This window comes from Onychomys torridus, chromosome 8 (genome assembly GCF_903995425.1).
Source record: "Onychomys torridus chromosome 8, mOncTor1.1, whole genome shotgun sequence".
Taxonomy (NCBI): domain Eukaryota; kingdom Metazoa; phylum Chordata; class Mammalia; order Rodentia; family Cricetidae; genus Onychomys; species Onychomys torridus.
The window spans coordinates 18,317,884-18,344,302 of NC_050450.1; the positions used below are offsets into that span (position 1 = coordinate 18,317,884).

The 26,419-nt window shown below is 46.0% G+C and overlaps 2 protein-coding genes across 6 annotated transcripts in view; one reads left to right on the forward strand and one right to left on the reverse strand.

Moving 5' to 3' along the window:
- Cramp1 (cramped chromatin regulator homolog 1) overlaps positions 1-20,131 on the reverse strand; it is a 56,001-nt gene extending 35,870 nt beyond the window's left edge. For both annotated transcript variants that reach the window (XM_036196868.1, XM_036196867.1), the window contains exons 1-4: positions 19,839-20,131; positions 17,979-18,322; positions 6,203-6,393; positions 4,397-4,550 (exon numbers count right to left, since the gene is read on the reverse strand). In XM_036196868.1, coding sequence (XP_036052761.1) covers positions 4,397-4,550; positions 6,203-6,393; positions 17,979-18,321 — 688 coding nt within the window. In that variant the 5' untranslated portion in view covers position 18,322; positions 19,839-20,131. The remainder of the gene's footprint in view (positions 1-4,396; positions 4,551-6,202; positions 6,394-17,978; positions 18,323-19,838) is intronic.
- Positions 20,132-20,451: 320 nt separating this feature from the next.
- The window catches only part of Ift140 (intraflagellar transport 140), a 93,176-nt gene continuing 87,208 nt past the window's right edge, over positions 20,452-26,419 (forward strand). For 2 of the 4 annotated variants that reach the window (XR_004945730.1, XM_036198277.1), the window contains exons 1-4: positions 20,713-21,217; positions 21,999-22,029; positions 23,840-24,017; positions 25,953-26,174. Coding sequence is in view for 3 of the 4 variants with exons in the window: in XM_036198277.1 (XP_036054170.1) it covers positions 23,871-24,017; positions 25,953-26,174 (369 nt within the window). In the remaining variant the exon portion in view is untranslated. The other 2 variants (XM_036198278.1, XM_036198279.1) reach the window with 2 other exon arrangements.

The window sequence follows — 26,419 nt, forward strand, 5'->3', positions numbered from 1 at the left end:
GATAAATGAAGACATTAAGGGAATAGGGAGATACAAGGTGCTAGGGAAGTTCCCAGGAATCCACAAGGATGACCCCACCATAGACTACTGGCAATAGTCGAGAGGGTGCCTGAACTGGCCTATTCTGGTGATCAGATGGCTAAATACCCTAACTGTCACCATAGAACCCTCATCCAGTGACTGATGGAAGCAGATGCAGAGATCCACGGCCGGGCGCCAGGCTGAGCTCCAGGAGTCCAATCAATGAGAGAGAGGAGGGATTCAATGAGCAAGGGACATCAAGATCATGATGGGAAAATGTACAGAGACAGCCAGCCAAACCTGTGGACTAATAACTGAGGAGCCCCCATGGTACTAGAGTAGGCCCTCTGGATAGGTGAGACAGTTGTTTAGCTTGAACTGTTTAGGGGGTCCCAGGCGGTGGGATGAGGACCTGTTCCTGGTGCATGAGCCAGCTTTTTGGAGCCCAGTGCCTACGGTGGGACACCTTGCGCAGTCTTGGTGCAGGACGGAGAGGCTTAGACCTGCCTCAACTGAATGTACCAGGCTCTGCTGACTCCCCATGGGAGACTTTGCCTTGGAGAAGGTGGGAATGGGTAGGGTTGAGGGGGAAGGCTGGGAGCAGGAGGAGGGAGGTGAGGGGAATCTGTGGTATGTAAAATGAATAAAAAAAATCTCTTAATAATAATAATAATAATAATAATAATAATAATAATAATAGTAATAGTGAAGGGTAAGTTTTATGGTATATGGACCATATCTCAACAAAAAATATTTTTTAACAAGTATACTATTTGAAATATCAAAGGCAAAAAGGCCCCACAAACAAGCCTAGTGGCGGTGGTGCAAACCTTTAATCCCAGCACAGGGGGAAGGGTGGGGAGTGGAAGGCAAAAAGTGGACCTCTGAGTTTCAGGCCAGTGTGATCTACAGAGCTAGTTCCAGGACAACCAGGGCTACACAGAGAAACCCCGACTTAAAAAAACAAAACAAAACAACAACAGCAACAACAAAAAATGAAAGAGAGAGAAAGAGAACGGCATCAAATAAAAAAGTGTAGAAAAATAGCTGAAGGCTGGGGAATAGGAACCCTAGGGAGAAAAAAAAAGGTCCCTAGGCACAGTGTTTTCTTGTGTTCCTTCATAAGGAGTGTTGGGCTAGTGTATATACTGGTATAAGCTCAGAGCTTTCCTTTGAGAACATCAAGTCTGTTGGGAGAACATCCAAATGTGACAGGAGAATAGCAGAAAGGTGGGCATGCAGTCACTACTCTCTTTTCACACAGAAGCAACCTTCAGGGACCTGTCTTCTGTGTGGAAATAATATAGGACTGTAAGACTACTAAAATTTCAGATGGAGCACACTGAGGCCGGAGCTGTGATAAGAGGGAGTTATATTCCAGTGATGACTTGCCTTATAAGTACCCAGTCATTGTCATCCCAGACACCAGGACACGACACACACCCTTCTCACTTCTGCTTTGGCTCTTTCTTAACAATGCTAAAGGATTCAGACAAGCCTCCTGATAACCCAAGGATAGAGCACCTTTTCTGTAAATTCAACAGACTGCTTGAAATACAAGGAATTTGTTCTGCATGATGCAACATAACAACACATAAGGACCATGGGCAATTCAAAACACACTAGTGACCCCTGACCTGAGGTCCCCCAGGTGGTAAAGCCAGCTATAAAGGTTGGCCAGTGTCAAGGTGCCTGGCTGCTGGCTGCATGTGTCCAATGATGGCCCATTAGAACCTTGGGAGAGCCATAATCAAATTAAAAAGGGGGGGGGGGGCATTTCTAACCAGGCAGTGGTGATACACACCTTTAATCCCAGTACTGGGAGGGAGAGGCAGGTGGATGCCTGAGTTCGAGGCCAGCCTGGTCTACAGACTGAACTCCAGGACGGCCAGGATGATTACACAGAGAAACCCTGTCTTGAAAAACAAACAAACAAACAAACAAACAAACAAACAAAAAACGCTTTATGTGTGATAACTGTGCAGTCAACAAGACAGAGGCATGATCCTATAATGTGTTGGAGCCTCTATCCCTCACCCCTGATGGTGACAGAGAGCTAAAAGGAATGATACTGCCAAAAGCCTGAGAAACTTGGGGTCAGCAGGCGGTTCTACAGAGAAAAGGAACAGAAAAGAAACATCAGCTTTATATACTTTGCAACACTAACTCATGACAAAAATCTCAGACTTAGCAGACCCTGGGAAGGAACATCTGTGTCTCAGGGCCATGGACAAGTTTGTGCCATCCACAAGGCCTGAAGGTAGAGCTTGGTGAGCCAGACAGACACAATCATCTCATCAGGTAGTAACTTGATCCACACAGTCTTTCAACCCTGACACATTAGCCATCTTCTCACTGGCGAGACTTTAAAAAGAACAAAACAGGGTTGACTTGAAATCTGCAGGAAACCTATGCTGATGGTTGTATGAATTATGGAAGCTAACAAACAGGTATCAGCACTATCCTGAGATCAACCAGGAGATGCCCCCCAGGTGTAGAGATTAACAATCAAATCGCAGGGGTCTCTAGAGATGAAGGAAGGGTGTATGACCTCACAGAGCTATGCTCCTCAGTCAGATGGGAAATCAGGCATTTTCTTTTGAAACTATAGTAACATGATGCATATCACAGCCAAAATATCGTGACCTGGCAAAGAGTACGCCACAAAAATGGTAAAGATCAGTGGTGTCAAAGGCCAACATGAAGAGGCACAGGCAGGGATCAGAAATAGAAGCAATGTAGACACAGCTGTACATCAGTGCTTCCTAGGTCAGAAACTTTACTAGCTGGAAAATTAAAAGTGAGCATCAGAAGGAAGGATCTCTAGAACAAGCCCACTATAGAAACTGCAGAAACAAAAAACAGAGTGGAGCAGGCCGGGACCAAATGAGTGCAGGGAGACTCCAGAAACATAGAAGAAGGAGGAGGCAGAGTTTCCCAGGGAGAGACAGTTGATTAGGCTATGGACTGAAGAGGTAGTCAGCCAAGGGCACTTTTAGCCAGAAACGAGACCAACAGCTAGAGATGATCTAGTCACTTCTCCAAAGATGAATTGGACTGTACAAATCCTGACTGCAACACAGATGATCAGAGTACTGGCAAAGCCAGCATCCATCCCAGCTGACTAGCACAATTCAGGCTTTCTTGTGCACCCACAGCTCAACTTATCTCAATGCCCAAACTCAGAGGGGGACCCAGAACCTTTGCTGTGAGGCAGTTTCCTTCCAGGTAAAAACCTTCCTCCATCTTGACAGAAAACTTCTTGAGACATAGGATGTAAAGAGAGAATGTAAACGATCATATAGTCTAGAACAGCATGTTTACAACAGTATGTTTTAGGGAAAGGTAAAACACTTCCTATAGGGAAGGTCCATTAAGACAGGAAGTAATGGGTTGGAGAGATGGCTCAGCAATTAAGAGCACTGACTGCTCTTCCAGAGGACCTGGGGTTCAATTCTCAGCACCCACATGGTGGCTCACACCTGTCTGTAACTTCAGTTCCAGGGCTTCTGACCCCCTCACACAGACATGTATGCAGGCAAAACATCATTGCCCATTTAAAAAAAAAAAAAAATACAGGAAGTAAACAACTCAAAATAGCTCTAGCAAGTACCTGAAATTGACCAGATTTTCTAGGCTAGATTCCCTCTGCAAGAGTGTATAAGCAGTAAAGACTATTAAGAATTACTCTCAGACTAATCAAACTGTAAAGAACTCTCAGGAAAGCCCAGCTGCCTGGAATTAGAGACCAACAAAGCTGCCTGGAAGAGGCTCAGACCAATTGAGCCACCTTGGAAGACCACTTTTCCAACCTGTTGAGTTGACTGCAGGTGTGCAGTGTGGTCTAGGATTCCAGCTTTCGTGAGCTGTCACACCTACTGTTGTAGGCTTGGGTGATGCAGCCATCAGTCAATTCTGCTACTCTAAGTAACCCTTTATTCATACTCCTGGAAGTCGTCCCCAAAAATTTACTGGTCCACCAAATTGGGAGTTTGGTGGTATTGGTACTTTGGTCTGGTCTGTCATGGGCTCCCACTCTGGGATGAGTAGATGTTTGTGGTGTTTTACTTCCCAGGAAAAGTCTGTCATCCAATACTCCTGCACACACATACACACAAACACACAAACACTGGAACACAGAAAACACAACCCAAACAGTAGTAAGGCTCCTGTAACAGAGATGCAAGCAACTTCCTCACAATTAAGTTTGACCAATAGGCTCTGCGTATGCCACCAACCATAGCAGTAGGAGGCACGTCCCATAGTGAGCCACTGAGTGCGGATGGTGTCATAGAGAGTGGGCGATGGGTGTTTGCCTGGAAAGAAGCAACCATGCCTGGTGGTCTCCCAGAGCCCAGGTCTGTGACACACTCACCATTGTCGAAGTCAATGTACTTGGTGATCTTGTGCCAGGTGCGGTAGTAGAAGTGGCGGACCTGCTCTTTGTTCTTCACCATGCTTGCAGGCTTGCCTTTCTTCTTGTATTTCAGAGCAATGTTGTTCTGAATGGCTTCAAAGTCTTTTCCATGCTAGGAAACAAAAAGTCCACAATAAAAGCACAGTGGTTAAAATAAAACAACTCTTTTTGTTTGTTTGTTTGTTTGTTTTTGTATGATGTAGGCATCATCAAGAATCAAAAAACCACGCACAAGAAGGTTGTCCTTCAAGGTACTTCTGCACATATAAACTCCAACTTTCCTTCCTTAAGATTTTTGTTTGTTTGCTTGTTTGTTTGTTTGTTTTGAGACAGGGTTTCTCTGTGTAGCCTTGGTGTCTGTCTTATAACTCATCTAGACCAGGCTGGCCTCGAACTCACCGAGATCCACCTGGCTCTGCCTCCTGAGTGCTAGGATTAAAGGCATGCACCACCACCACCACCCAGCAGAATATCAAGTTTTAATTTGAATAAAGTAGCACTAGAACTCAGGGGCAGAACTATCTCTGCCTATGGACCAGAGGCAAGTGTTTTGCCATTTTTTTAAGTGTACCCTCAAAAGTTCAGGTATTGTAGATGTGATGGCATTAAAAGGCAGGCATGCAAGAGGTAATTAGCTATGAAAGGTTCTTCCTTTCACAATAAGGTGACAATAAGGCCCTTATAATAGGAGCTTCAGGAAGCATTCCAATAGCTTGCCCTTCTGCCATGAGAGGACACAGCATTTCTCCTTGTTAAGATGTAAAAATGAGGTGCCACTATGGGCTAGGGATACAGTTCAGTCATAGAGCACATACAACCCTGGGTTCAATCTCTACTGGGGAAAGGAGAGAGATTTCAGACTTTTTTTTTTTTTTCATTTTTTTAAAGATTTACTTATTATGTATACAATGTTCTGCCTGCGTGTATACCTGCAGGCCAGAAGAGGGCACCAGATCTCATTATTGATGGTTGTGAGCCACCATGTGGTTACTGGAAATTGAACTCAGGACCTCAGGAAGAACAGTCAGTGCTCTTAACCTCTGAGCCATCTCTCCAGCCCGAGATTTCAGTTTTTTATGAATTGCACATAAAGGAATGGGCATGGCTGCAGTACATATAGGCATTTGTTGTTGTTGTTGTTTTAATGAGCAAAAGGGCTCAGCAGTTAAGAGCATTGGCTGCTCTGGTTCAATTCTCAGCACCCATGTGGCAGCTCACTACCATCTATAATTGCAGTTCTAGGGTATCTGGCATCTTCTGTCCTCTGAGGGGTACTGCATGCATGTGGTGTGAATACACATACATATAAAAAAAATTCAAATAAATCCTTAAAAAAGTGATCACAATGAGAAAACATCTGATGTTAATGAAAGTGTGTTCATACATAACTACAAGACTATGAGAAGCAAACTTCCAAGTGAAGACAGCTGGTAGGGCACAGCCACCTCAGTAGACAGTGGGTCTGGGAATTTGGCTCTAAGTTAGCTGTAATATCTTCTGGATGATGGGGACAGGTATCTGTTTGTCCTTCTGTACTTGGGCACACCTACCAAATCAGTCACTGCATAGCCAAGGAAGGAAAGGCCCCAAGGAGGGTCATAATCCAGGAAAGAAGTGTGCAGAAACATAACCGAGAGTCTTGGGAAGGAGGATTCACCCTAACAGCCCCAGGAAGGAGACGACAAGTGACGGAAACACAAGGTAAACCGTGAGAACTCAGGAGGATGATCGCTTGTGGGTTTTTGTCTCATGTCTACAACTCACCTCATACAGTCCCTCAAAGAAGGTATTCTTGTCCTCTGTGCTCCACGACTCCCACTGCCTCCGCACCTTCTTTCCTTCTTCCTTCTCAGGCCCTGACGACCCTAAGTTCCGGGAAGAGGAGCGCGAACCTCCTGCCGGGGTGGCAGGAGCAACCACAGAGATGTTTCCAGAAGATGATGCGCCACCGTCACCTCATGGAGAGAAAAGACTATACAGTGACCTGTTCCAGAAAGCGGAGGGATAGGAGCAGGGAGGACAGAGGGACACCAAGGACAGGGGCCCAACTGCCCAACCCAACTCCAACTCTTCAAAGGGCAATGCCAGCAAAAGAGACCCAAAAGCCACTGAGTCCTGAAAAGAAGCCAGAGTTGACAAGATGAATCTAAAATGTTTGTAGTGTAAGAAGAGAACCTGTATGGACTGTTTTAACAATATAGTGAATTTGACATTTTGTCTATACTCCCTGTATAATCCTCTATAATCCCTGTCCCTCCAGCAAATCCAGCCTTATTCCTGTCAAAAATGTTGTTGTTGGATGTTTTCTGCTCTTTTGGGGGGCCCAACACCCAAGCTCCCAAATAAATCCATACATGGAGGCTTATTATTACTTACAAATGGTGGGCCTTAGCTTGGCTTGTTTCTTGTCAGCTTTCCTTAACTTACCCCATCTACCTTTTCCCTCTGGGCTTTTCCCATTCTCTTACTTCTGTAAATCTTGCTCTTACTCCATGGCTTGCTGGCCCATGGTATCCTCCTCCTTCTCTGGCTACCTCTTTTCTTCTTCTCCTCCCAGATTTCTCCTTGTATTACTTCTCTCTGCCTACCAGCCCCACCTATCCTTTCTACTGCCTCGCTATTGGCCGTTCAGCTTTTTAATAGACCATCAGATGCTTTTAGTCAGGCACAGCAACACATTTTCATAGAGTTTAACAAATGCAACATAAACAAAAGTAACACACCTTAATATTCTACAACAAAATGGTTTTTTTAATTTGAAATACTCTTACCTACAGTTTTTTTTTTAATTTTTAAAAAATAATTTAACTTCATTTAATGTGCATTGGTGTGAAGGTGTCAGATCCCCTGGAACTGAAGTTTCAGACAGTTGTGAGCTGCCCTGTGGGAATCGAACCTGGACCCTCTGGAAGAGCAGTCCAAGTGCTCTTAACCACTGAGCCATCTCTCCAGCCTCTTACTACATTTTTGAATAAGCAAACTGAACTTTTAAGTGACAGAGGGCATTTTATGTGTAAAAGATTGTCTACATAAATAAGATTGATATTTCTGAATATAGACCACTTAATGCCTAAGGTGCCATAGTGTAAAGACACTTGGTCTCTCTATTTTTTCCTCTCCAGCAATAGAAATTTGAACCCAGGGCCTTTGTACATGCTAGGCAAACACTCTACCACTGAGCTTATCCCCATATCTAAGAACCCTTCCCTTATCTTTTACCTTCCTCAATATTATCTCTGGGGCCCTAAAATACCACCACCCTTAAAAGTTCTGAAGTATCAGTCCCTGGTTTTTAGCAAAATCTTTCCCAAATCCTTTGCCATCAGGGTAGCATAATAAAACATAATGGACCCCAAGACAAAAATGAGGTCACAGATAAAAAACTTATGCCCTAGCCTAGTGCTCTGCCAGCTGAGTTCCTTCTTGTTGTAGGGAACAGAATCTCACAGCACCCCTATTTTAAACAGTTGTCTGTTATAAAATTGCAGGACCACAGGATGCCAAGAAACCTTTCCAAGCTTGAAATAATCTTGAAAGAGAAAGACCACAGAAATAAAAATCCTTTAAAAAGAAAATGCCAAACAACAGAACTTTGTTTTTGTTTTTGCCAGAGTCTCACTCAGTAGCCCAGGCTTGCCCTGAACTCATGGCAACCTTCCTCTGCTTTAGTCTCCCAAGAACTAGGTTTACAGGCCTTTGTACCATTTCTGGATCAGAAAATTGTGAAAATGTTTTCCTAATGAGGTAATTGTAGGCCTTTCCATCTGAGATTTAATTTCTAGTCAGCTTGGTGAGGCTTTTCCTGGATAGCTCCTCCCCTAGAGGTCTCCCTTTAAACTGGGGAGTTTCAATGATGCAGCTTCATAGAAGAGTGTGAAAGATAAAAAATAAAAATAAAAAAATCATAAGTCCAGCCAGGAGGTAGTGGCACACACCTTTAATCCCAACTCTCGGGAGGCAGGGGCAGGAGGATTTCTTTGAGTTTGAGGCCAGCCTGGTCTACAAAGCAAGTTCCAGGACAGCCAGAGCTGTTACACAGAGAAACTGTCTCGAAAAAACAAACAAACACGAACACAAACATACACACACATACACACACACACACACACACACACACACACACACACACACACACATAAATAAAAATACAAAAATAAATAAAACCAGAATCCTATTGACCCATACCACTTGAAAGACTATCTGAACAAAATATTAGAACATGCGTAAGGGCTCCCAAGTTGGGGTTGCTGAGAGCAGAGAATTTAGGTAGAGATTTGACTTGCCCTGCATCAGCTTTGTCTAGCCCTATGTATATGTTGTAGTCTGTGTCACTATGCATAGAGCAATGATGATGGTCTGGTGTGAAACCACCCTTGGAATTTCAATCTTTTCTTAGCCCATCAATGTCTGATATAATATGTTCTCTAGATGCTGAACAATGGAATCAAACTATGTGTCTAGGCAGTGACAAGATCAAGAGAAGACATACGTAATTCTTTATGGGACTGCATAACTCAGCTTAGATAGCTTTTAATTTTTAAAAGATTTTATTTCTTTTTCTTCTGTGCATGTGCATGTTGTCTGTGTCTGTGTGTGACTGTACGAGAATGCCCACTGGGGCCAGAAGAGGGCACCAGATCCACTAGAGCTGGACTTACAGGTGGTCGTGAGCTACCTTATATGGATGCTCGGACTGAATTCAGGTTCTCCAGACAAGCTGCAGGAGCTCTTAACTGCTATGCCATCTCTCTAGCCACGGCTTAGGTTTATTAAGTAGACTGTCAGCTTAGCAAAGTCTCTACCCTATGGTGAGTTTATCAGGAGGTAGCCTCACTGTGAATCAAAGAGCAGCCATATTTCAAGGGAAAATATTTGAAAATATCTCAGCACTCAGAAAATTGCACATTTGTACATATGGAAAACATTTTAGCTAGCTAGCTACATCAAATGGGCTCTAGTCTCTCATTAAGATATGTGGGTAACTTCGAGAGGCAATACTATCAGGCTTATAAGAACAACCTAGAAATCAATGGCTTACTAGGGCCAAACTGTCCAGTTACCCAGTGATAACCTAAATAACATAAGGACATTTAAGTATTGATTAAGAATAAAAAAACATGGTGGTGCATACCTCTAATCTCAGCACTCAGAAGGCAAAGGCAAGCAAATCTCTATGAGTTCAAGGCCATCCTGGTCTATGTGGTGAGCTCTAGGCCAGCCAAGGGTTACACAGTGAGACCCTGTCTCACAAAATAAACAAAAATAATAAATAAATTAACAAAAACATACAAAAGAAACCAAGTTCCTGAATCTCATGCCAAATTTCCAACAGTTAATGACATCACACGGCTCATGGTAACCTTCCTAGATAGTGCAAAACATTTTACTCAGAGTGGAAGTTACTAATACAGTCAGTGTTATATGTGATACTCAGTATTTACTGCCCTGAACACAGCCACAGAATAGAAACAGACTCCAGGTTGCATCTACATCAGCAATGCTTCTCAGGTCCCTGGGCTACCCAGTGGGCCAAGGAAGGGCTAGACAAACTTTAACCAGTCCATTCAGCACAACAAACCTGGGACTTCCTAAGATGTGTGTAACAGGCAGGGTGTGACAGCCCTTCCAGGAGACAGGAGATGTTTCTGTTGTGGGGTGAAAATCAAGTCACAAATTAAAACAGTTCTCAAATACCAGAACATCTGGTTCACAGGAACCCATAATTCTTCACATGCTGCTGTTTAGGAAGTGCTGCCTATCTACCTCTGTACCCCACCCCCACAATGGAGGACCTCTGAGTTATTTCCCAAGAAACACAAGCTCTCTTCTCCCCAGGAATAGCATGCCAGCCAGCTCACCCTTCTGTGACCACTCAGGTTAACTCCTGTTGGTCTATGTTGGCACTAGCATGCTCAAAAATAATATACACACCACTTCTAAATCCCAGAACCAAGCGTCTGACAAATGTCATGAGATTTTACTGGTTCACTGGTGACCTAGATAAGAAGAATGAAGTAAAGGAAAACTGAATGGAAGCCAATCTGAAGTAGAAAGAACCTCAGGGACAGAGTAGACCAAGTCTCAATCTTAAGTACGAATCTACATCAGTGAGAAGGGCTGAGGCAGCAAACGACTCCTCAGAGCAACAGTCACCGTTCCAAGGGCCTGCCATTTGCTTTGAGATACCTGGCCCTTCCTCCTTCTGGTATTTCAAAAGTTCTATATATCCTCAGGAGGGAAATGACTTCAACCTGGATATTCAAGTACAAAGGTAAATCACTCCATGCAACCATTTCTAGCATTTACTATGCAGCATCCTAGAACTCAAAAGCTTTGCAGAAAGAATGCTGACACCTAGTCTTCCTCCAAAATTTCAGGTGAAGACAAAAAGAATAAAAATAGGAACCAGGACCAGGAACACTGGTGGACTAAGATAACAACAGCGTGGAAGAGGTTCAGTCCAGGAAAATGAGGAGGAAAACAGAATGTGATCAAGGTGAACCGGAAAACAGCACAAGTAAAAACGCTAGAGATGATGAAATAAATGGCTTCAGGGAAGACCGCAAGGACTGGAAGCTTCTGCAGGATGCAGAGGCCAGATGTCCATGGAGAGCACAGAGGACTTTGCTGATAGCATGTATGATAAAAGTAAGTGTCCCCGAAAGCTGAAGAGACATGGCGTACACAAACAGGCTCCCCAGTGGAGAGCCCCCTGAAAACACCACCAAGGTCCTATTCTCCCAGGTCGAAGCTTGGCACCAGGCTTTATGCAATAGAAGCTCAGTGACAGCTCAGGAGCAGTGGAGGCAGACAAGGGACCACTGAACACTCACGTGGTCCTGACCTCCTGTGCCTCAGTTTCACGCAAGTACGCCCAGGCTCTGAAGACCCCCCACAAAACCATCCGTGCCTCAATCCTCCAGATGCTTTACTATCACTAGGCCAGCTGTGCCCTACCATCTCCAACATTTTCCTCTCTATTCACACAGCTCATCATGCCTACAGTGGGAGTCTCCAGAGCATGTATGGCTGTGGTCTCTTTCCCAGTTGCCCTGACATTACCTGAGGAAGACAAAAATCACCCTGACTATCAACCAGGAATGCTGAGAAAACAAAGTAGCTCCTCACTGCTACATGGCTGCTCTGTATATGGCAAGCCTGGGAATAATAGAATACAACTTCAACTTCAAAACACACACATACACACATGTATATGACTCTATTCTGTCTTACACTAGCACCTGGATCAGATCAAAGCATGAAAGCCCCAAGGTCAGCAGGCAGGGTAAACCAAACCTGACCCAACACTCTCCCTGGACACCCAGGCTTCTCCCCACGCCAAGCTATGGCCTATTCTCACGCTGTGATGTCACTATTCCTCTCCAGAGTCAATACTTTCTTCCTCCCTGACCAAAACACCATGTGGCTTTTCTTATATGCAGGGCTACAAAAATCAGGATTCTGGAAGGGACAAAGCTTGAAACTTGACCTCGAGGTCTTTCTCAGTTTGTGAAAGATAAGGATACTGAGGTTAAACAACTTCCCAAAACCACATGGCTCATAAATGACCGGTATGAGGACTTGGGAAAGATTTCTATTTCTTAAAAATACATTTTTACAAACTTCCTGACTGGGTTTGGGAATCAGAGCTCATTGGTGAGACCTTGGGTTCACTCACTAGGAGGAGAGGGAAAGAACGTGGGGGAGAGAAGAACAGAGAACGGGAGGGAGGAGAGGATGGGGGAGGGGGAGGGAGAGAACATGGACAGTCTAGTCAACTTCGGAATACCATTATAATCTGCCATATTTTAAAAGAACATTAGCTAGTCACTGTCTTGAAGGTCTCTCTGGGGTTTGTGAGCTTCCTTCTGAGAAACAAGAACATTAAATCCAGAATAGCATGTGACCAGCTAAGTCAAGAGATGCAGTGACTGTCTTGCTCATTTAGTCTGTTCTCAGAAAGGTGTTTTGGAATCAGCTCCAAACTAGTCCACTCTAAATTCCAGCACGGAAAAGCATCCCTATGGCCTATGTTTGCAGCATATAAAGACAGGAATACTTCACAGGGGCCAAGGATGGCACACACCATCAAGGCCCAACAAGACCACTTCAGTTTACAGTATACATAGTCAAAGCAAAAGGCAAGTCATGAAGGGAACCTCAGATCCTATGTCTCTGCTGGCAGAGGACATCCCACCAGAAGCTAGCTCAAGCAGCTTTGCTTGTAGAGTCACAGTGGTGTCTGAGAGGTAACATCCTTACCAAGATCACACAGAAGGAACCAACTCTTCATAAGTAAGCCAGTACTCAGTGACTGCCATCTCAAGGGATGATGAATCCAAACATTTTCCACTGGCTTAGCCTCATCATCAATTCTCAAAGATTCTGCTTGATTCATATGAAAGGTGTTGAATAAAAAAATAAGGATCCCTCTCAACTCTGGTCATTCAACTAGTCCCCAAAGGTGGCATCTGTATGCTCCAACTGTTCTGTGAGACCTTTCCAAGGTGACCAGACTCTAAAATGCCCTCCTTTATTTATACTCTGAGGGTCACTCAGAGCCTCACTTCTCATCCCTAGGTTACTCACTTATCACCACAAGAGATCCTCTTCTTTCCACTGTCCTCACACCCGCAAGCCTCAGTGTCATACCTCAAAGGTTCTCCCATCCCTCCCACCAAGAAATCACAACTAAATCCCATTGTTTCCATAAAAACGTGTCTTCCTCATGGACTACTACAGGCGTTTTTCTCACTGTCTTCTACAGTCAATACCTGTTATCCCTATGGAACTGCAAACACATGCTTTTAGTGGTTTTTATATTGTTCTTTGTGCTAAGATCATCATAGTTATTCAACCTAACAAAAGCCTTCTATATACCATATATGATAACTCCAATTTTTCAATTTGTGACTTTGCTATCTAAAATAGTTTCTATATAATCTAAAATAAGATACAAACATCAAGATGTTAAAGCATTCTTTATTAGCAAAAGACAATTCTACCAAGGTAGACACCATGGAAACTACATTCATTTCAACCTTAAAAGGAAATGAGCTAAGTGTAGTAGTGAATACTTTTAATCCAAGTACTCAGTAGGCAAAGGCTGGAGGTGGGTTTCTGTGAGTTCTAGGCCAATTTGTAGACAATGCAAGTTCCAGGCCAGCCAGAGTTATACAGTGAGCCTTCAACACAGCAGTTGTTGTTACCTTGCCTACTTAACAACTTCCTTGAACAACTTTATGATTTATCATGAACCTTTGAGTAATAAACTTGCACATAAGAGCTGAAGCAGTAGGCCCTTTGTGAATTCAAAGTCAGCCTGAGCTAGCCTGAGTCCCTGTCTCAGACACAAAATTATACACAATTATACACAATTTCGACAGTTTCTTCTCTGCCTTGATGTCATCACAGTCTATAAGGTACTGTGCATCCTGGTTCATTGAGAACAGGTGGGGTCTATGTCAGAAATAGGGATCACATGTTCATGCTGTCTTCCATGTCACAGAGGGTGTGGCTGGAAGCAAGACAAGAGTCCCCTTCTTCTTCCTCTTCTCCCTGGGTCTCAAGGTTTTTGGCACTGCTTGATGCCACTGCCCATGCATAGCTAGAATGGGCCCTGCCCATTCTCACTGAATTAGACTGGGTAGAGGAACCGGTGCTCTATCCTTCGGGGTTTATATGCTCTGACCTCCCCTCTGCACAGCATGGACACAGAGGCCTCATGGTACACGCCACTGTAGCCCAGCTAGCAAGTAAATGCTGGGCACAGTGCCTGATGAAAGGCCTTGCAGGGGACCACAGGGCGGTGAAGCAGCACCTAAGCCCATGCCCACCTATACGGAGGAGGGTCGTGATCTGGCTGGTTCCTGCTTGGAGCATTCCCAAAGGCAAAAGCTAAGCAGAAAGTTCACCTGATCTAGAATTATAGGTTGATTTCAGCAAGCCTATCTTGCAGAAAGTTCTCTTGAGAACACGTGAGATCCCAGTCCCTTTTATAAAGTTGAATCCTTCAACCCTGAAGAGTAAGATAAGTGTAGGTCTCAGCCATGAGCTCACCTGTCTAGTCAAAAAGAATTTATAGTTTGGGCGTTGTGACTTACTCCTCCCCTGCTACACACATGAACCAGGCATTTGAGAGCTCTGGAGTGGAAGCTGCGCCCTAGACTGCTAGTTCAAACCTCTTCCCAATATGGAAAGCTGACTCAATAGCTGAAATGTGTAGAAGGCATCTTTTAAAAACACCTTCTAAAGCAGGGCGGTGGTGGCGCACGCCTTTCATCCCAGCACTCGGGAGGCAGAGGCAGGCGGATCTCTGTGAGTTCGAGGCCAGTCTGGTCTCCAAAGCGAGTTCCAGGAAAGGTGCAAAGCTACACAGAGAAACCCTGTCTCGAAAAAAAACCAAAAACACCTTCTAAAAAAGATGTATTTATTTTTATGTGTATGAGTGTTGTCTGCATGTATATCTGTGTACTGTATACATGCAATGTACATAGAGGCTGGAAGAAGGCATCAAATCTTCTGGAACTGGAGTTACACATAGTTGTAAACCACCATGTGGGTGCAGGGGACCATGAGCAACAAGTGCTCTCAACTGCAGAGCCATTTCTCTAGTTTTTTCCTTTTTTAAAGGTAAGAAATTGAGGCTCCAAGAGATGAACTATTTTACTGAGTAGTCTACCATCACATGAACTGTCCAAACAAGGAAGAGCATCAGAGGGCTCAACCCAGGTTCTTATGAACAGTCTCAGTAACTCTGGGTTTCAGTCACAAAAGGGTCCTTGAGTCTCCCTGGCAGTGTGGCAGAACCGGAAGAATCAAGCAGACCTGCTCTAGGTAGAACTCAGTATGGAAACAATAAACTAGTTTCTACACCCATTCAAAAACAAAAGTTACAGAAATGAAAAAAGCCTGTCATGGGGGCACTAAGTATTCTCTCTCTTTATCATTTAAAAAACAATCATACTGAAATTTTCTTCATTCAAGTCAAAGAGCACAGACATGTACAGAAAACTAGACAAGGAGGTCCCCCACCTTCCCCATATATCCTTCCTTCCAATTCCCATCAGGATGAGCCTTGGAAAGATGGGGCGCCTACAAGCAAAGGAATTGCCACTGCTTCAGCTGGGAGCTTTCTTCACATATGCAAGTCATGTGTTTTTCCAAGTGAGACTAAAATTGCAGGCATTCCACACTTCCTGCTGACCCACCCTGGATAGTCAAAGTGGAGATTTCCAGTGTATAAGAGAAATGTTCCTCCAGAGAATCATTTCTGAGGGTTGGATATACAACACGAATGGACATGTGGTCACACCTGACTTCTCCTGGCAGTGGATAGAGATGATGGTTGAGCAAAAGTTTCTCCAAAGCCAGAATGGAGATGTCCAGGGCATGATGAAGTCTGTGCAGCCCATGAGTGGATGGCAGCTACCAAGAGGACTCAGCAGAAAGGCAAGCACTGCCAAGAAGTTGTCAAAAGAAACACTCTCACTTCCCTCCTAGAAGCACTATTATAGCTTAGTCTACTGTAAGCCACATAGTGGACAAGAATTAGAACCCAAACACCCATGACACAAGGGAGAAGTTAGCCAGGAAACCTCTTCCACCTGTGCAAACGGAAGCAACCCTCCTTTGTCACTTCACAGCTCCAACCACTGGACACCAGCTTTGGCACCCTTCTAGTCTATACACGGAGCTATGTGTAAGTCGGTGTGCTTACACCAACAAACTTCTTCCCAGCAGCCAAACTTCAAGAGGCACCACCAATTGCTATTATTCCTTTTTTCTGAAGTGAGTACATCTGACAGAAAAGCAAATCTGAATGAACAGAGAGTTGAGAGGGCAAGATCATGCTGGATGTGGTATCCGTAGGAGTCTACATACAGGGAGGGATTTCTGAAATACCACTACCAAGTCACCTGAAGAACATAAAAAGAGCTTAACACACACCCGAGGAGCCTAAGCACATGCGTCTTCTAGTGAAAAGCCATTTTAGAAAACAATCAAGTTTTGTAAACTCATGTTTTTCTAACACCAAAACAAACTTGTGTGAGGCAACTTCTAGTTTTGGAAACATACAAAGTCACCTCATACTTAGATCTTTAAATAGGCAGACTCACTTCAAAGTGCTTTATCATTTGGTAAGGCCATAAATCTGAAGGCCAGCCTTCCAAATGAGGACAAGGCAGAAGTGAATTTAATGGGACACATTTGGGTCAGATCCTCAATGCAGGTTCTCTCTTTTTAAAACTACCAGGATCATCTTGGTAATTTAAATCAATACTTCCAAAAGAAACAAAAAAATTAAACTATAATAGTTCAAGTGAATGACTTGGGTTTTGTTTTTTAAATACAGGGTCTCCCTATGGAGCTCTAGGTGACCAAGATCTTGCTATGTAAATCAAGTTGGCCTTGAACTCACAGAGATCAACCAGCCTCTGCTTCCAAAGTGCTTGGATTAAAGGTGAGTGCCTCAAGGCCTGGCTATAATAAGTATGGAGAACACACTGGAAATTGATGCTCCATTTGTTATTTTAAAACACTGTTATACGCGAACCATATCAGCTTAGGCATGTAATCTCAGCATTCAGGAAGCTGGGGCAGAGAGACTGCTGTGAGCTCAAGGACAGCCTAAGGCTACTTAGTAAATTCCAGGCCAGCCTGGGGTGGGGGCAAACTCGGTCTGAAAAGAATGTAAGCACAAATTTCCCGCACAGTTAGTAAAAACCATGATGTTGAAATACAAATAGACAAAAGAAGACAAGGAAATAAGGGCATATGAAGAACCAAAATGGTACTTTTTTAAAAAGTTACTTCTTGGACTAGAGAGATGGCTCAGAGGTAAAGAGCACTGGCTGTTCTTCCAGAGTTCAACTCCCAGCAACCACATGGTGGCTCACAACCATCGGTAACGAGATCTGGTGTCCTTTCCTGGTGTTCAGGTGGAACACTGAATTCATAGTAAATAAATAAATCTGCAAAAACAAATCACTCCTTTAAGAGGCCTCAGGAAAGCACTTACAGTTTCAACACAAGAACAGCACTGGGCTGCCCTCCTGATAGTTGGTTTCATCAAGTGGAGAGCCTTTCTGTGACACCAAGTAAACCTCAGCTGACACTCTAAAGATCCCATTTTTTGTGCTCTTCATACTTTCAGGCCAGGAAGTCTTAGGCAGAGGACAATGAGCCAAACACAGCCTCTGCCATCACTAACCTTACTTTTTGGATTTCTCATCAATAGCCCATAAATTTCAAAAGCCAGTTTCTTTGTTACATTCCCACCACTTGAGGTGTGGACAGAGAGCAGGTACTTTCTCTGCCCATTCTTGAGCTATTGTGCATAATTTAAAATGGCCATCCATGGAAAAGCGTCAGGGACCCTTTGGGAATCTATTTCTCTTGCCCAGAGAAGGGACACTCACTGCCCCTTATCCTAGTGTAAAGAGGAAAGCCACAGACTCGAAGGAGTAGAAGGGGACATGTGCCCCTCCAAGTGCCACCCAAGGAGATCTTACCACCCACCAAAGGATAGGGTCCCTACCTTTTCCGCGCGGCCCGGAACCGCTGGCACCACCACTGCCCACAGCACAGGGCGCGTCCTTCCTGGGCCTCTTGCTCTGTGGCCGCACGCTGGACCTGAGGAAGTGGTGCTGGTCTTGGGGACTGCCCTGCGGTGGGGACGGCGTCGGTAACCCTCTGGGTGGCGCGGGGGCTCCGGCGGCCCGAGGGGTCTGCCCGTCCCTCTTTGTGCTGCTGCTGCTGTCCTCCGCTGCGTCCGCGCCGCCGGGCCCCTCTCCGTCCAGCGACTCCTCATCGGCCGTCCGCTTGCCCAGCTTCTTGAGCCCTTCCTCCCCGCTGCCGGCGTCGCCCAACTTCACTGTCATCCTGCGGCGGGAGAGGCGAGGAGCGGTGAGGAGGGCGACGGGCAGAAGTTTACCGCCGGCCTCCCAACATGGCGGCCGTTGTTTGTTCCAGCGCCGCCCGCCGCCCGCCCGAGGGCCCGCACAGTGCTGAGTCCGACCGGACCGGGACCCCGCCCCGCCCTTGGATGCCCCCAACCCAGGCTGGCCGACACGGCCCGGAGCCGTGGAAGGCACGGCGGCAGGGCCTGGCCTCAGCGCTAAGGGACCCACTGTCCCGCCACCTACCCCACGGCGATGCAGCTCATGGCCCAGCCTGGGCCCGCCTAGCTCCCCGCACAGCCCGTGGCCCCTGGCCTCCCCTCTGCTTGCTGGAGACGTGCGCGATCGTGCCGCGCACCTGCCTAGAGCAAGGGCCCACTGCCCTCGGGGCGCCCAGTGCTCCACCGGCCAAAGCTGCCGCTCCCTCCGAAGCTGGCATGCAAGAGAGAGAGACTCTGCACTTCGGGAACCTTCCCAGGCGGGAGATGGGAGATGGACCGACTGCAACCCTCTTGCAACAAAGCCTGTTGCATGGAGCAGGGTAGGGAACACCGGAAAAGTGACAGCAAACACTATTATGTTCCAGTCGGATTTCAAGAATCGGAACTGAACTATGTAAACAATTCTGGAAACAACAAAATTCTTTGCGTTAACTTCTACCACAGTCATAAAAATATCGGTAAATAAAGTAACAATTAGCTGCAGCCTGGAGAAGTTACACTCAGAATAAACTAAAGATCAGGTACATTCCAACATCTTAAGCACAGGCTGTGTACGTGATGAAGCGGGAAAGAGAAACATTGTGTTCTTCAGCAGAAGCGACACTAGGCTCCACACAACTGTTGAGAACATTCCTATTTAATAAGAAAACTAGACAGAGCAAGGCACCAACGCTAACAAGGCAACAGACTGAGGGTAAAGACTGGGACATAAACTCGAAGTAACACCAGAAAATGGTGCTGCAGCAAATAGTGTGCAGTTTTCCTGTTTGGAACTGATCTTTCTAATAGTGGCTTAAGAAAACTCTGGCACAGAATCACACAAGACAATACCCACGCTAAAGGATTTCATAGCACAGGACTTCTTCTCTTTGAATCTGTTCACTTCTAAGCACCTCACCCAGGTGTCCAGAACCCTGTCATTGCGCTAGGGAGTGAAACCCATTTCCAGAACCAGCCAGGCCAACGCCACCGAGCAAAACGCGTCAGTCCTATAGGACCCACTTGCCCCCGCGTCAGGCCGCGTCCCCGGGCGCATTCCGGTCGTTCCCCAGCAGCAGTGGACTCCTTAGGAGTCCGTCAACGAAACCCGTCACTTCCTGACCGTGGGAGGCACGGGCACCGCCGGTCTCATCCAGGCTCCACACCCTTTGTCCCATTCCGGGTGGGAGAAGCTCACACCTTCCTGGGGAGTTGACCGCTGGCTGCACAAAGCGCAGCCCGCCAACACCGCGGCCCCTCCGCGGATCCCGTAGGCACCCGTGTGCAGCCTCCGGTCACCTTTTTCATCCACGACTCCCGGCAGCCTGGATCCCGGATCCCGGGCCTCCGCGGACGCCCGCAGAACCAACCGGGCCGGGCAGCTCCGGCTGCGGCGAGGCCGCGACGCCGGGCTGGTGGTCGTATGTCAGATGCGGTCGCCGAGCACCGTTCCCTTCGCAGTCCTCTCCGTTGACCGGCGTGCGGTTGACAGGGCTGAGGGCGCCGGTGCTGCCGCCGCTCGCCCTCCTACACCCGGGCCGCCGCGCTCCAAACAGTTCCGGCTACGGCGGCCGCCGGGGACCTGAAGTCAGCGCCGGAGCGGGGCGGGGCGGACGTCTTGCAAGAAGACGAGCACGTCCAAATTTTCTGCGGGCGCGCCCAACCAGCTGTGTTGCCATTGGTCAGCAGCGGTTGCGTGCGCGCGCGCGCACGGCTTACTGGGGCGGGCCCGCAACGTGGGGCGTGTTGTGACGGCAACCTCGCGCTCTTGCGGGTCGTGCGTCCCTTCTGATTGGCGAAGGGACAACCAATAGGCTCAGCGTCCTGGTTGTGATTGGCTGTGGCTGTGTTGACGGATGCGTGAGAAGAAATCACCGCCTCAGCGGGACGTCTTGAAACGCGCGCGAACTCGGGTGGGGACGGGGCACTGAGAGACCAGGTTTAGGGCCATAAATATATCGTAGCCTAGCCCACTGACACTTTTCCTCTTCGAAGCGATAAGGAAATGTTATTAGAAATTCTATTGCTTACGCAAGTGGCGTTTGAAAATGGGTATCCCGGTTCACAGGAGGTCCTGGCCTCTGGTTATCCCCTTCGCTCATTGGCGTGGACCGTGCTACTGCGCCTGCTCTCCGGCGACACCCGCCGTTGGCTAACACTGGCTGAAGTAAGTGCGCACGGTCGCCAGGGTACCCCCTTTCCTAGTCGCGAGATTCTGCCGAGCACTAGCTTGCAGCTGGCTCCCGAGACGTCAACGCGCCACAGTTGGGGGTGGCGTCCGGTACGGCGTCAGAACGTCCCAGAGAAGCTCTCGAGCCGCGTCCTCCCCTCCGAGGAGGTGCAGCTAAGCTCCGAGAGGGGCCGGCTGAAGGCCTCCGTAGAGGGGTGGGAAGGATGAACCCAAAGAGAAAATACCAGGAAACTTGGCGCAGCTTGCCATGAGTAGCCTATAGTTCTGGTCCATCCATCAGCAGGCAGCCCAAACTGTGGTCCTGGGGCGGGCCTAAGATTCGGAGCGGCGCGGAGTGGTACCTACTGTCTTCGGCTCTTTCCGCCACAAGCCGCTAGTCGTTTCGGGAAGCATCGGAGGCGCGGCGCTCTCTGCTTTCTTCCAGCGGTGTTGTCCTGGCAACACGGAGACACAGGGAATCTGGAGAAACTAGATTCCTATAGCTGAGGTGCAGAGGGGTCTAGGGCTTGGGTGGGGAGTTCAGCCAGGCTTGGGGTTGGGTGGGTCCTCCATGATCGGGCCGGGGGCCTAGAGGCGACCTGCCAGGACCCTCTTGATTGCTCTATCTGTGAGTGTTGTCTCTTCACTGCACAATCACAGAACCCCCTGCCGAACTTTTGATTTGCCATGTGAGTTCCTCTGGCTGCATTTAGTGCAAAGTTGGGGGAAGACAAGAAAGCCAAAATCCTGCGCTTAGTCAACTTTCGGATGGCTTATAAAGATACAATGACCTGACTTGGATCATTTTGAACTACACATCTTCTCAATGTTTACCTGATGCAGCCAGTGATCTTATTCTGGCCTAAAGGGTGGTCACTGGTCACTACCCCTAAAAGTCTACTTAAGAAACCATCCTGTGCCGGGCGGTGGTGGCACATGCCTTTAATCCCAGGACCCCAGAGGCAGAGCCAGCCTGGTCTACAGAACGAGGTCCATGACAGGCACCAAAACTACACAGAGAAACCCTGTCTCGGAAAAAACAAAACAAAACAAAACAAAAACCCCAACAACAACAACAAAAGAACCCATCCTATGTTTCTGACAGTGTCTCAGAGGAGTGAGTGACCTTACTTGTTAGTATGATTCCTTGGCATAATGAACCTAACAGATTTTTTCCAAAAAGTTGGCTTGATGGAGGTACTTACCCCTGAAAACAATTGATGTCTGTAAAAATGAGGATCAGTTAGCTGGAAAAAGTGAAATTTCCCTTTTCTTGTTTTATGTCCTAGGTACTTGAAGCTTGTTTTAATAGAAGAAAGGGTAAGTACTTGTTCCTGAACTAAGGCTATTAACAGATTCTTGTTAAGTAACTTTTATTGTGAGCATCTGCCTTTTTAATTATATGGCCGATACTCATTTAAGAACTTAAGTGCTAGTGAAAGAGAGAATGAACTATTAAAGCATTGTATAAAAATGGATGTATTGAAGCTAGCATATAGCCCCTTTTTTAAAAAAATAAGGTATTTTCCCTTTTTTTGAGACAAGGTCTCAATATGTAGCCCTGACTGCCTGAAATTCACTATGTAGACCATACTGGCCTCAAACACATAAGGATCCTCCTGCCTCTTCTTTTTGAGTGCTGGGATTAAAAGCTTATTATTTGTATATATTTGGCTTATTTTTATTTTATTTATTTTTCTGTGTGTGTGTGTATACATACACACACACACACACACACACACACACACACACACACACGCACGCACGCAAAGGCATCAGATCCCAGAAGAACTGAAGTTACAGGCAGTTGTGAGCTGCCTGATGTGAGTGCTCGAGTTGAACTTAAGTTGTCTGGAAGAGTACTATGTTCTCTTGACCATAGAGCCATCTTTCAAGCCCATTAACATTTCAAATTCAGCTTCTCTATAGTCACTGTGGCTTTGTGATCCTGACTGTCTAATAAGACATCTCTGTCTTTTACTGGAAGTCATAGCTCAGTGACATTCTTGAGCTTTGTGGTTTTACTGAAATTGAATGCTGTTTTTCTCCTTTTCCCCTGTACAGTACTTTCTTAGGGGCAGTTTGCCTTTATTTTGTTTCAAAGTTTTCTGTGGTGATATACTGTGTACCCCAGTAAAGCTTGCCTAAGGATCAAAAGACAGAGCCAGCCACTAGATTATGCATAAAGGCCAGACAGTGGTGGCACACCCTTAATCCAAACAGATCTCTGTGAGTTCAAGGCCACACTGGAAACAGAGCCAGGCAGTGGTGAGACACAGACACACACACACACACACACACACACACACACACACACACACACATCCTTAATCCCAGTACTGGGAAGCACACGCCTTTAATCCCAGGAACTGAGGAAACAGGAACTAAGGCAGTTCAGCTGAGACCCTTTCGGATGAGGACTCAGAGGCTTTCAGTATCAGGATTCATGGAAACAGTATCGGCTGAGGAATTGGCGAGGTGAGGTTGGCTGTGGCTTGCTCTGCTTCTCTGATCTTTCAGCTTTCACCCCAATATCTGGCTCTGGATTTTTGTTGTTGTTTTTTGGTTGGTTTTTTTTTGGGGCGGGGTTGGTTTTTTGAGACAGAGTTTCTCTGTAGCTTTGGAGGCTGTCCTGGCACTCGCTTTGTAGACCAGGCTGGCCTCGAACTCACAGAGGTCCACCTGCCTCTGCCTCCTGAGTGCTGGGATTAAAGGTGTGCGCCACCGCCGCCGCCACCTGGCATGGCTCTGGGTTTTTTATTAAAAGACCATCTAAGATTGGAACAGCAGTTTTCTTTGAAGGTATCTGTAGAAATTGGAATTATGCATATTGTGTCTGGAATGAGAAGTACCAAGAATTATTTGAAACCCTGGTTTCGGTGGTCACTTGCTTTCCTTCTCTTTTTAGTTATTTCTTTGATGGCAATGCATTTTACTTCTTTCCCAGCATACTGTGGGTCATTCCGAGTCCAATTCTTCGCTTCTAAGTTTATATTTCTTCCACTAGAGATCTCTAACAAATTGAAACTGCCGGCATTAGTCTAAAGAACATTTTTAAGGTCTTTGTAGGTTTGTTTCTCTTTTGTGATTTTATATGAAGTTGCTCTTGGTGGTTTTTTCCTCTCTGCAGGTTTCATCCCTGACCAGATCTATGCATCATCATGGCACTGTATTTTGATCACCGAATCAAAGCCCCAGATGCATCCAGATCTCCCTCTCTTATTACCTGGCACCCCACCCACCCATTCCTGGCAGTAGCATCCATAAGCCCATCTTCTGGAGGCACCGTAGATGTCTACCTTGAACAGGTGAGTCATCAGAGCCATTTTGACTTCAGCAGCATCTAACTCTTGTGTTCTTTTCTTTTCTTGAGACATGGAGGCCAGGAGTCAGGATAACTCTGCTCTAGATTTCTCCTCATAAAGACCAATTATTCCCAATCATCAAAGCCTTCATATGTTGCACAAATCCCAAATGGTCTTATAATAAAAGATCTGGAGCCAGCAGATATTGGGGTAAATGCTGAAAGATCAGAGAGACAAAGGAACAAGCCACAGCCACTTCTTACCTCACCAACTCCTCAGCCAATCTCCATGAATCCTCAGACTGAATGCCTCTGAGTCCTCAGCCGAAAAGCTCTCTAGTTTCTGTCTCCTCACGCCTTGTATACGTTTCTCTGCCCAGCCATTTCACTTCCTATCTCAGCCTTCCTAGTGCTGGGATTAATGGCATATATGCTTCTCAAATACTGGGATTTAGAGTACAACAAAATATCACTACATTCATATATGGCAGTTCTTTTATCCCTGCCATATAGATTCAGGAGCATGCTTAAACCTGACCCCTGTGCTGTACATGCCTTCTTCAACTCTTCATGTTGGCCCTTTGAATTTTTTAGATTTATTTATTTTATGTACATGATTTGTGTGTCTGTGCACTAGGTGCATGTCTCTGAGGTTGGAAGGCGCACAGGGACTGGAGTTATGGATGGTTGTGAGCTGTCATGTTGTTGCTGGGAACCAAACCCAGGCCTTTAGCAAAGTCAGTAAGTGCCCTGAACCCCTGAGCCATCTCTTCATCCCATGTTGACCCTTTCAAACTGTACTAGTTTCCCATAGCTGCTATAACAAGTTATCACAAACTGGGTGTCTTCATAGGATAGAAACTCCTTTTCTCACAGCTATAGAGGTGAGAATATAGAAGATCTGGATCTTGCTGGCCAGCCAGCCTAGCTGAAGCAGTTAGATCCAGGTTCATATGAGAGAGTCTATCTCAAAATAAGGTGAGCTATCGAGATGACTCAGTGAGTAAAGGTGCTTGCTTCCAAGCCTGAGGACCTGAGTTCACCTACAGGACACACATGATGGAAGTAAAGAACTAATTCCCCCAAGTTGTCCTCTGTCTGACCTCCACACACATCATGGCACACACATGTGTATACACATAAAGAAAACAATTTTTTTTTGTTGTTTTTGAGACAAGGTTTCACTGGGTATCCCTGGGTATGGAACGCACTCTGTAGACCAGGCTGGCCTCAAACTCAGAGATCAGCCTGCCCCTGCCTCCTGAGTGCTGGGATTAAAGACATGTGCCACCGCTTATAAGTAATTGTTTAAAAAAGATTTTATTTTGGGGCTGGAGAGATGGCTCAGAGGTTAAGAGCACTGACTGCTCTTCCAGAGGTCCTGAGTTCGATTCCCAGCAACCACATGGTGGCTCACAACCATCTGTAATGAGATCTGGTGCCCTCTTCTAGCTTGCAGTCACACATGGTGTATACATAATAAATAAATAAATCTTTAAAAAAAAAAAAGATTTTATTTTGTGCGTGTGAACGTGCATGTGTGCCAATACCCTTGGTTGCTAGAAAACATCAGATTATTGGAGCTGGGGTTAGAGATGATTGTGAACACTGATGTGAGAGTTGGGAACTGATCACATCCTCTGGAAGAGCAGCAAGAACTCTTAACTGCTGAACCATCTCTTCAGCTCCCAATAAATAATTTGTTAATTAAAAATAATGGGGAGAGTGACTGAGGAAGATACCTATCCTCATTCTCTAGTCTCTGCACAGGTTGTATTCAAGTACATGCACATGTGCACACGGAAGATCAGCTGTCACATCTCCTTATTAAATAGCTCTTCTGATCTTAATATAGCTGATGTAAATTGTGTGCGTTAGACAGTTCTTGATATACCTGCCACTATCTACAATGGGAGATTTTACTTCTTGTCCCACATAGGGTGAGCCTGTGCCTGACACCCACATTGAAAGGTCCTTCCGAGTCACTTCACTATGCTGGCACCCAACAAGGCTTATCCTGGCTATTGGCTGGGAGACTGGAGAAGTGATAATGTTTAACAAGCAGGACAAGGAGCAGCACACAGTGCCCCTGCCACATACCACTGACATTGCCATCCTCAGCTGGAGTACCAGTGGGAGCTGCCTGGTGTCTGGAGATAAGGTAAGAAGTACACAATCTCCATGCCCACCATGCACATAGGGATGCATGTGAAAGGTGCTAAAGACCAAGTTATTCTGTCTGTGTCTGCATGCTTTATTACCAGTTTTAGTAAGTTTTTCTAAGGCTTGTAATTTACCAGTAGCCGCTTTTTCTGGGGCTTGTATATTTTTAGTCAGCTGTTCTAATGCTTTATTATCAGTCGCTTTTTACTCTCTTCATCCATAAACATTTCTAAAGCCTTTATC